Here is a 10,949-nt window from a genome sequence, read left to right as displayed (position 1 = left end):
CAACCTACAACAACACCACCTGTGTTTGTTTATTAGCCTATTCATATTATTATATATATATATCTATATATATATAGATATATATATATATATATCAAATACTTGTACCCAGCATCCATTGAAATGTAATTACCTGTGCCACTTTGATGTGATCTTTTCTTTGACAATCATCACCTTCAGGTCTGTTCCCTCTATGCATAAATTTTCCGATCGCCATTCCAATGGATTATCTGTTTATTCCAGTGGTAGGTTTATATTTCACTGGCAGGAGTGTGGTATGGACTTTCCATGGAATTAATTGAAATTGCTGTCTACACAAGAAATGGAAGCTGTACAATGTTTAGTTCTGCTTTAAAATCTTTAATGCTTTCCTAACTGTATTTTTTATAATGTTGCCATAGAGTATTAGACACAATTAAAAAGATATATAGATCAACAAATCAATCATTTACTAACAAATGAGAAATAAAGTTTTTCTGTTAATTTTTTACCAATACAAAAACTCATCTGTGGGGGAGTTAAACATCTGCACACCCAGGCTAATCTTCAGAAGAAAGCTTTGTGGAGAGGTAGTGGTTTATGGCACATTAGGATACAAAGATTTCTACATACTGCCTGATTTGAAGATGTTCAATTTATCTTCCTTGAAAGAAGCCTGCTGGAAATGGGCCATAACCTACATTAACACATGGTTTCCTGTGACTTTATATTTGTACTGTGTCAGTCATGGTAATAATGGATTATGAGATCACTACCATCACTGAGCTTTTTTTATGTTTAAAAATAGAAGAGGACATAATTGCCTATAAATTAAATCCTAATTACCCCACTAAAGTATAAACAGACAGTTTATATCTGTTATTGCTTGCTTTCTATCTTTCACTGTCTTCTGCAATCCTTCTCTCTCCTAGTTCCTTTTCCTTCTGTACTGCTTTCTTCTACCTCTCTACTTCTTCAGTCTCTTTATTGGTTTTCCTCTCTCTTCTGAATTCTATCTCTCTTTTTCTAAATCTAAAGCTACGTACACACTTCCAATTATTATCGTTGGTAAACGAACGACGAACGATCCTGCACGATATCTGCGAACGATCGTATAGCACCGATCCTGTAAATACAGATAACGACACGATCGTTCACAGATATTGTACACACGATAGATACGATTGTTTGAACGATACAGGAAGTGACGTGCACCACAGGAAGTGAGCGAACGTTCGTTCACCGCGCATGCTCAGACCATGGACGATCAATGAACGACCGTACACACGATAGATGGTCAACGATCGTCGTCCAATCCGATCCACCGGTCCGGTCGTTCATTTCCAACGACTATCCTCGTTCGTCGGCGTCGTTGGTTACTTTTTTTACGAACTATTTTTGCCCAATCGATCGTTGGTCGTTCGTTCGTAGTTCATTTCCAACGATAAAAATTGGAAGTGTGTACGCAGCTTAAGTCTTCTCTTTATTGTACTTTACTTTTGCTTTCTTCTTCGCCCACTAGCCCTTTCTGCACTAGCTCTCTTGCCTCTTGTTTTTCCCTACCATCTTTTGTTCCTGTATTTATTTATTCTTTGTCATTCTCTCCCTCTCTCTTTCAATCCCTGCCTCTTTTTCTTGTATTTTCTCACTTCCAACTTCTCTCTCCCTGTCTCCTCTCTCCTGTACATTATGTTCTTTCTTCTCTCCTCCTCTCCTGTTTTCTCTCTGTTTGTTCTCAATATTTCCCCTTTTCATCTGCATTTTTTCTTTTTTCAAAATTATTTTTTCTAACTGCCTTTTTTCCCAGTTCTGTTATCTCCCTCCCCGTGCCCTCCCTTCTGCAAATTATTATCTTTATTCTCTACACCTCTTTTCCTTCTCCTTCTCCATTCCTCCTCTAGGGAATTCATACCAATGGGCTTTACTAGAATAGTATTTTTGTATTGGTCTGTAAAATTTCCAACATAAAATTAGGTTTTAGAGAAAAAGTTCTGTATGTACATTTTGATTTTCCCTATTTTGTAATTAAACTGGTAATTTCTTTTTTTATTTAGGAATATATCCAGCATCGGAAAGTTATCTGACTTTAGGATCAGTAGGAATTTGCTCCCAAAAAAAAGTACATGAATCATAACTTATAATTTTTTTCTTTGCATTGCATCAGATAGGGGGTATGGTATCAGCAAACATTCAATCACAGTTGGCCAATAAACAAGCAATCTAAGCAACGATCTCCTAACAAACATTTACGTTTGCTTTGGGGAAACTTACACATTTAAGCCGTTAAGGGGTGAGAACATAGAAACAATAGCATCTGGCTGGGAGATTTATCTTAGCTAACAAATTAGACCCAGCCAGGGACCATCAGGGGAGACCTTACAATGTCCCCTGTTCTAGCCATAAAAGGTTGGTTTGGATGGAAGCATTAGAGATATTGAGATGTTAACCATGCAAGTTACAATATGTTACAATATGATTGTACAATCTTTTTAGAACTGCAAACAACTGTAATGGCTGATTGGATACAAACCAAATAGATTCATTTGGTAAGACCTCACACAACATAGTTGTGCTCTGTAGAAAACAGGTTCTCTTTTATGGTGGTTCCACATACATCACATACTTACCTTCCCTTTACTCCCCCACATTCCCAGTCTAACTTTGTGGGTAAAGTACAAAGTGTTTGGTATGGGTAGCATATGACTAATACCATATGACTGTCTGGTGATTGATCTTCGGATAATACATTGTTTTGAGAGAGTTTTGAGAACACCAGGAGGGTATGTGCAGCTGGTGGGTCTGCCATGATAATGCACCTCTTGCTGTATCTCAGCATTGTAAAATATGTAACAATACAAACATTGCTCTTTTTTTAAAGATCCAGCCCTCCCAAAAAAGCAAATCTAAAAGCCCAAAATACATAGATATGGTTTGAAAAAACTTCCTATATTATATTTTGTATTATTATATTATAATGTGTGTGACACTTTTCATTATACATAACTGCCATTTTTAAATAAAGTATTAAAGAATCTGAAGCCAGAAGGGATAATAAAATTATCCCTTTCTTTAATAAAATTAAAAAGAAACACATACAAAAAAATGGAGAAAAAAGGCCCTGACAAAGTTATGTGACTGGTTCTTCTCCAAGCATGGAGTTCTCACTGCTACAATGTGAAGCTGAGGACACCCCATGCTCTACACTATGGCTTGGATTTTATAATTGGGCCAAGCTGTAGTATAATTCTGCACAGTTTGGATAGCATTATTCCCAACCTGTTATAAATGGGTCAAAAGGTACACCAATATCTCATGCACACCACTTTATACATGTAGAGTGCTAGGTATAACTTTACCAAAACACTTCATAAATCCTTAGATTCTACAACAGGCATGCTCAGTGATATAGACACTGCAAAAAATAGGGACCTACCCTTAATAAATTGGTTTGACAAAATACCTACAATAATATGCTGAAAAGATTTATGCACTGTGGGAGTCCATTCCTTTATAAATAACCTTTGATTATTTTCAGTAGATGATGACTTGCTAAGGTGTCTAGGCCACATAAGCTGACAGAGGAAACTAAAGTCATATTAGGTGAAAACCGTTCATTTTGTGCCCTTTAAAACATGCCCCCACTTTGGCTAATCGTTATCTCTATCCCTCTTCCAAGAACCCTAACTATTCATGCCTGGTGGAAGCCAAAAACTTCCCTGACAGGTTCTCTTGATCCTGTTTTATGTATGCTGGAGCTCCATTATTTCGGTGTCCTGAGGACACCCTAAAAATCAACTTGTAGATCAATGTCAGAAAATGTGTATAGTGGCCCTTTTTGGCAATGTCTGTCGATATATACATTTGTCACCTATGCACCGACTTTTTTTTTTTTTATACCAACTGATGTAAAATTCTCCAACTTTCCTGGTTGACTTTTTAAAAACATTCTTCCACAAAATGATTTCATCCCTTCACACTATATGTACACCAGTTGCATGTAACAATTTTTTTTTACTTTGTTTCTGGTGACTATGAAATACAAACCTCTGTATCATCAAATAATAAAAGTAAATCTACAGATACAATATTACAACCTCAAGTATCTAAAGGCAGAATTACCCGAGACTACCAAGAGGGGGAGCTCTCCTCCCAGGAATTCCCACTCACCTGTATACTACACACATAGGTCTAGCTATGACCCTACTACACCTTCCCCACCAAAACCATATTAACCTGTTATAAACCACACTCACTATCATACTGTAATATTCCATAATAATACAAAATGGACACATTATTAAAACAAAACATAACAGTTAATAAAATAATATTTATCTACAATAATAATAAACAGGATGGCATTCTGATTAGAATATTTAGTCTACAACATTCACAGTGCACTGAAAAGAATGTCATTTAGGTGAATGATGTGTCCCTTATAATTTTATTTTTATAGTGTGTATAATGATCTAATGAGCTATTATTTGTTTTTGGCTTTTTGTTCTGTGTCCTACATACAAGTGCAGTGTGTGTTCCTATGTAATATGTGTGTGCTTGGCTATAAATAGGGAGGCACAAATATTTAGATATAATCCCTTCCATCTATATGCCTTGCTTTGTGTACATGCTCCAGGATTGTACAAACTAAAGCCAGAGCTTCATTCTGTCTCAGAATACTCTTGTTTTCCTAAGGCCCAATTTATTGACCATCCCTGAGACGATCTGCTAAATCTGCGATGATCAAACACGTTAAATAAACTTTACTTTGTTTAATATCTCAAACAGCAAACGTGTCCCCTAGAATAAATATATGTTGCAGCAGTGTAGACAGTGGAGAGGACTAAAAGCAGCAAGTGGAAGCAGAGAGAGCCCCAAACTCATGACAAATGTCACTTGTTAGGTTTTATTTTATATCAAGATGGATTTCTTACATTGACACCAGGACCATCCATTCTGCCTGGGTCCTTCCAGCTCCATCAATTAATGATTGTATATAGAAAACACATCGGGATCTGACACCATTAGGATACATTAAGATGGGACTTTTCAATGCCACCTTCTGCCAGGTAAATCGGGAACAATTGTGATGCTGTATTTTATAATCTGGCCTTTTTTTATTGTAATTATATTTAACTTCCGAAACTTGTAAATTCCATTTATAAATTAAAATTTTTAAATTATATTTTATTTGTGTGTATTATACTCTATAAATCTGTAATGCATTCTCTAAAAAAAAAATTAATATGTATATAAAAGTGTTTTATAAAGATGCGCAATTTGTACGCATATAATGTATGCTGTGTATGTATATACATACACAGCATACAATATATATATATATATATATATATATATATATATATATATATATTACATTATGTGTATTGCAAAGAATTATAATAAAGTTTGAATGGTGCGCCTTGGTGCTTTCTAGGATAAGCATAGCTTAATAACTATAAATATACTAAAATGATATAATAATACTGGAACACACACATGTATACAGCAATCATCGTTGAAATGTTTTGTTATTCCTAAACATAGCAAAATAATTGTAATAATAATAATAGTTATAATATATATGTGTGTATATATATATATATATATATATTTAAATAAAAAACTAAAAAATATGTATAAATGTATGTGCGTCTTTGTGTGTATATCTGACAATATGTAGATGCATATTCTAATTATTTATATATATATATAAATATATATATTATTTTTTTTATATATATAAATACATATGTATGTGCGTGCATGTATGTATATTTGTAAAGCAGTCCTATACTTCTTTAATTTGAGTTTCCATATCACATGATTTTCTTGTTTAAAATGTATCATCCAACATCAAATTATGATTTCATGTTAATAAATAGGTAAAAAAAAAGTGTATAACCTTTAGTATATCTATTACACACTTTTAAAAATAAGCACACACAATGTTCATGATTTTAAATAATCAATTCTACAATGGCCACAAAACTATATAAAAAAATATGAATTCATTCTCCAAGACTATTGTTTCTTTGTATCACATTGTGGTTAGCCAGCAGTACACACAGTTCTTTGCCTCTCTAAATCATTGTCATATTTATGTAATGAGTACACATCAGTCTTGAACTTTAAAAGCTAAAAAAGCTTTTACTTTTCTTCTCCCTTATTGCACATTGTAGCCATGTAGAAAGAAGATCAGGAGACGGTGTAGCCATGGCATAGGGTGCCGCATTATCGTCTCCCTTCTCTTTAGACTGAACAATCAGATTAAAGCTTAATGAATCTATTCAAATTGCGCTTCTTTGGATCGCAAGGCAGGTGTACAATGGGGGGCCAAGGAAGACTCTCACGCCTAGGTGTGAGCTGATTATTCAAATGGGCTGGTGAGGACTTGGGGATTGGAGGCTCGTCTCAAGCTGGATGCTATATCACCCACCAAGCTTCTCTAACGTCACCACAACAACTTATCATCATCATCATCAGTGAGTGTTAGAAGCCATTGTCAGGAGAGCCTGCACTGTGCCCATTCACCCAGGAGTCCCATTGCCCAACAGCAGCAGAAAGAGAAGAAATAGCTTGTGAGATCTCTACCCCTCCTAGCGCAGAGAGGGAGTGCTGGAGAGGGAGGGTTCCTCTCTCTCTTTCTCTTTCTTTGCTCTCTCTCTCTTTTTGTTGCTATCACTGGTTGTTGCTTGTGGCTGTTAAATTTTAAACTGCCATGCACTCTGCTTCCAGTATGCTAGGAGCTGTGAAAATGGAAGGACACGAACATTCAGACTGGAGCAGCTACTACACCGAACCAGAGGTAAGAAAACGCTCTTTCTACTTAATGTCATCTTTGCCTCATTCTGCCTCTTTATAGCACACTGTTAGCCTTGGGATAATATTAACTTTGTGATCAAATATTGACTTGTGGCGCCTCCAAATCCTCTTCGATGACTGAGCCACACACTATCCCAACAAGCCTGTGTTTGGCATGGGGTGGGGGGGAGATGGCTGTGGATGAGACAAGGAAAAAAAAAAGTTTCTTTTCTAAATATAACAACTCATCAGACTTCCATGGACTGGAGAATTAGGGACATTTTCATCTGATTTTAGGAACTGTCACTCCAACAACACTGGTGGTGGCATTGCTTGCTTGCCTTCTTTCACCAGATGCCTACTTGGGCTCTGGCATGGGAAAGGTGTCTCAGCCCTCTACTATAGTTTATTGCTGTGATATCAACACAAACTGTAGTAGTGGGTCACAAAACAGTGACGCATAAGAAACAAAGAAGTAAGTCAATATTTATAACAATCTATTTCCCAGTGCTTATAAATTGACAATTGTTTGCCAGTTAGATATTAGGTAGGAGGGGTTGGACTCCAAATAGCTAATGGCAAACTTTAGTCTCGGTGCTATGGGGCAATCTGAATTACAGAGAGGGAATAAGACACCTATTTACTTACATATTGTTGGATAAAAATAGTCATAAATAAATAAATATATATATATATATATATATATATATATATATATATATATATATATATATATATATATTTAATTTAGTATATATTATACTATATCATCTATATATTTATATGAAGATTTACTATTTTTACCTAATACTATGTAAGTAAATAGGTGTCTTTGCACTGTTATTCCCTCTAAATTTGAGTCTGAACTTAATATATATAGTATATTATACATATATAGGATCAAGTCCTGGACTTTCACATTGCTTTTTTGATTTTTATGATCATTTTGCATTTATAAATAAAATCATATATATTTTATAATTACAGTACAGCTTCATTATATTAATTATACTCTTTTCATTTCCCAGGCTTACTCCTCAGTAGGCAACATGAACGCTGGGCTGAGTATGAACACCATGAACACATATATGAGCATGTCTGCTATGAGCACCACAGCTAACATGACAGCAAGCTCCATGAACATGTCCTATGTCAACACCGGAATGAGCCCTTCTTTAACTGGCATGTCCCCGGGCACTGGAGCCATGGCTGGTATGGGTTCAGGTGTAGCCAGCATGGCCACCCACCTAAGCCCAAGCATGAGCCCAATGAGCGCCCAGGCTACATCCATGAACGCCCTGGCACCATACACCAACATCAATTCCATGAGCCCTATCTATGGACAGTCCAACATCAACCGATCCAGGGATCCTAAGACTTACAGAAGGAGTTACACCCATGCCAAGCCACCCTACTCATACATCTCCCTTATCACCATGGCTATCCAACAATCTCCTAATAAAATGCTGACCTTGAGTGAGATCTACCAATGGATCATGGACTTGTTCCCTTTCTATAGGCAGAACCAACAGCGTTGGCAGAACTCCATCCGCCATTCCTTGTCCTTCAATGACTGTTTTCTTAAAGTGCCCAGATCCCCAGACAAGCCAGGCAAGGGCTCTTTTTGGACTCTGCACCCAGACTCTGGGAACATGTTTGAGAATGGATGCTACCTAAGGCGTCAGAAACGTTTCAAGTGCGACAAGAAGCATAGCCCAAGAGATGGAAGTGGCAAGAAGCTTTCTGAAGGGTCTAGTGTGGGTTCTGCAGCTAATAGTAGCTCAGAAAGCTCTGGGGGCAACGAATCCCCCCACTCCAGTTCCTCACCATGCCATGAGCAGAAGAGGGCTTTGGTGGATCTGAAATCCAACCAAGGATTGAGCCCTGACCACAATGCCTCTCCTGTGTCCCAAGCTCAGCACTTGCTGTCACAACACCATTCAGTGTTGTCCCATGATGCCCAGTCCCACCTTAAACCAGAACACCATTATTCCTTCAACCACCCTTTCTCCATCAATAACCTCATGTCCTCTGAACAGCAACACCACCATCACCATCATCACCACAGCCACCACCACCATAAAATGGACTTAAAAGCCTATGAACAGGTTATGCATTATTCTGGCTATGGTTCCCCCATGGCAGGCAGCCTAGCCATGAGCACAGTAACGAACAAAGCTGCATTAGAGTCCTCGCCTATTTCAAGTGACACTTCTTACTATCAAGGTGTGTATTCCAGACCAATCATGAACTCTTCCTAATTCTAGACAACCTAAAGGACTTTTATTGACTGTATACATTTATGTAGTCTGTGTTTAACCCCTTCTTCTCCCCAAACTTGAGGTGTACAGTTTTTTCTTCCCCTTAGCTGTCAACTATCTTCCACTCTGTTTCAATATTTTTTGTGTTTTATTATGTTGCAGGGAATTTTTTTTGTGAAAGTGCTGGATCCTTTTTAATTTTGTGTGAAACTTGTTGTTTCTACCGAGGACCAAAAGTATGTCATATACATGGTGTATAAAAAAGATGCGAAAATATTGTAATTGACAAAAAAAGTTTAATGTTTTTTTTTAAAGTAAAATGTTTGAAAAAGGCTTAATTTATGGTTCTGTATACTTTATTTATGACTATGTATTCTGGCCTGTCCCAGCCGGAGTTTAACAATCTCTATTAAAATTGTATTGCCATTTACTTTTGGATCATTTATTTTTTTTATTTCTGACATATGATCAGGGGATTCAATAGCCAAAATATTAAATATTCAAAGGGAGAGGTTTCTAATGTGATTTCGCAGGATTAAAGGGTTTATCCACTAGAAGTACAGATCGTTCACATAGAGAAATCAATGTTCATTGCGCATAGTAAATTGGATAATTTGTGTTCCAGTTTGATGTCCAATTATAGGCAAGATAAAATATTATTTTTTTCTTACAAATTTTATTACACATACCTGAAAAGAATACAGACATTAATTTACTAAGCTCAATAAATCTTTACTTTGCGCCCTGGACAGTCTTGGAAGAGCAAATGAAGCTCATTGAAATCTTGCTAAAAGCTCAGGAATTCCTCCTCTACTTTTCACAGATCTGTGATATTTCAACTACTCTGGATCAAATAGTGAATCCTATGTTTTCCTGTATGGGTTGAAGAAACCTAATCTAACCAGGGCAATGTTGGGGGTGTAGAGGGTCCTGCACCTGCACACTCACCTGACCGGTTGGAGGTCACAATCCAGGCAGCTGTGGAGTCATCAGTCTTGTAGGCGCCAGGTTAAAAAGCAGAACTTTCTGGTGTATGAGAACCCATTCCCAGAATTGACAAACAAAAGGTATTTGACTGCAACTGAGCAAAACAATCTGCAACAGCTACCAGGCAGCATAAAAAGGTCAGGGCAGCACGGGTGCACTATTAATAAAAGGAATATAATTACACCGGTTTACTTCTTGCAGCACTTTATGACAATTCATTGACTTTTTTGTGCGTTTTTATAGCTCCGACAAAAGATCGATTTCTATGTATTACAGGACTGCTCATTTTTACAGCCCGTTCACTTGTCATAATTTGCTAAATATACTAAGGAGTTTAAAAATTTTGATGTAAAATGTAATATCAAATCGTTTAGCATAAACAATAGTTTTAAACGTTTTCACATCTTCAAAGTTACAATTTAGTTTTCCAAAATAATGATAAATAAATTGTAAGTCTAATTGCAATCTATTTTGTCTGCTACATTTATTCTAACATAGGTTATAGTATAAGTATAGTTATATTCTAAAAATAATTTGATACAATATTTAAAGTCAGTGAAAATGTAACAATTATCTCTGTTGAAAATATGTAACTCTTCACCCCCCCCCCCCCTTTCCTTCTTCTTTCCCCCACAATGTGTGCCTATGCAGTTAGCTCCGCTTTAATCTTTATTCGTCAATTCTTTTATATAGAGGTTTATTTTTTTTTTAATAATATTTGCCAATTACCTGCTAGCCACTGTGTAATTGTATTCACAACCTATAAATCAATTCACATTGCTGGTCCAAATTTTTGAACTAGTGTAACCGTTTCATTTAGGTTTCCTTCAGCAGCCCACTCTAATAATTTAAATATAATAATTCATATATGTGTGAATGTAATCCAAACATCTAAACAGGAAATGTAAATGGTAAATCTAA

General features: G+C 36.3%; 1 protein-coding gene across 1 annotated transcript; it reads left to right on the top strand.

Moving 5' to 3' along the window:
• Window positions 1-4,893: 4,893 nt before the first annotated feature.
• FOXA2 (forkhead box A2) lies at window positions 4,894-10,493 on the top strand. The gene is made up of 3 exons (XM_072409504.1): window positions 4,894-5,045; window positions 6,715-6,784; window positions 7,809-10,493. The coding sequence occupies exons 1-3, from the start codon at window positions 5,029-5,031 to the stop codon at window positions 9,039-9,041; spliced, it is 1,320 nt and encodes a 439-aa protein (XP_072265605.1). The 5' UTR covers window positions 4,894-5,028; the 3' UTR covers window positions 9,042-10,493.
• Window positions 10,494-10,949: the final 456 nt, after the last annotated feature.

Source organism: Pyxicephalus adspersus, chromosome 4, assembly GCF_032062135.1.
Source record: "Pyxicephalus adspersus chromosome 4, UCB_Pads_2.0, whole genome shotgun sequence".
Taxonomy (NCBI): Eukaryota; Metazoa; Chordata; class Amphibia; order Anura; family Pyxicephalidae; genus Pyxicephalus; species Pyxicephalus adspersus.
The sequence above is the reverse complement of the archived record's forward strand: the minus strand, read 5'-3'. Positions and strand labels throughout refer to the sequence as shown.

Excerpts from the sequence above, each read along its gene's own strand:
- FOXA2 (XM_072409504.1), top strand. Across the intron at positions 6,785-7,808 it reads GCTACTACACCGAACCAGAG|GCTTACTCCTCAGTAGGCAA; the intron begins GTAAGAAAACGC and ends TTCATTTCCCAG.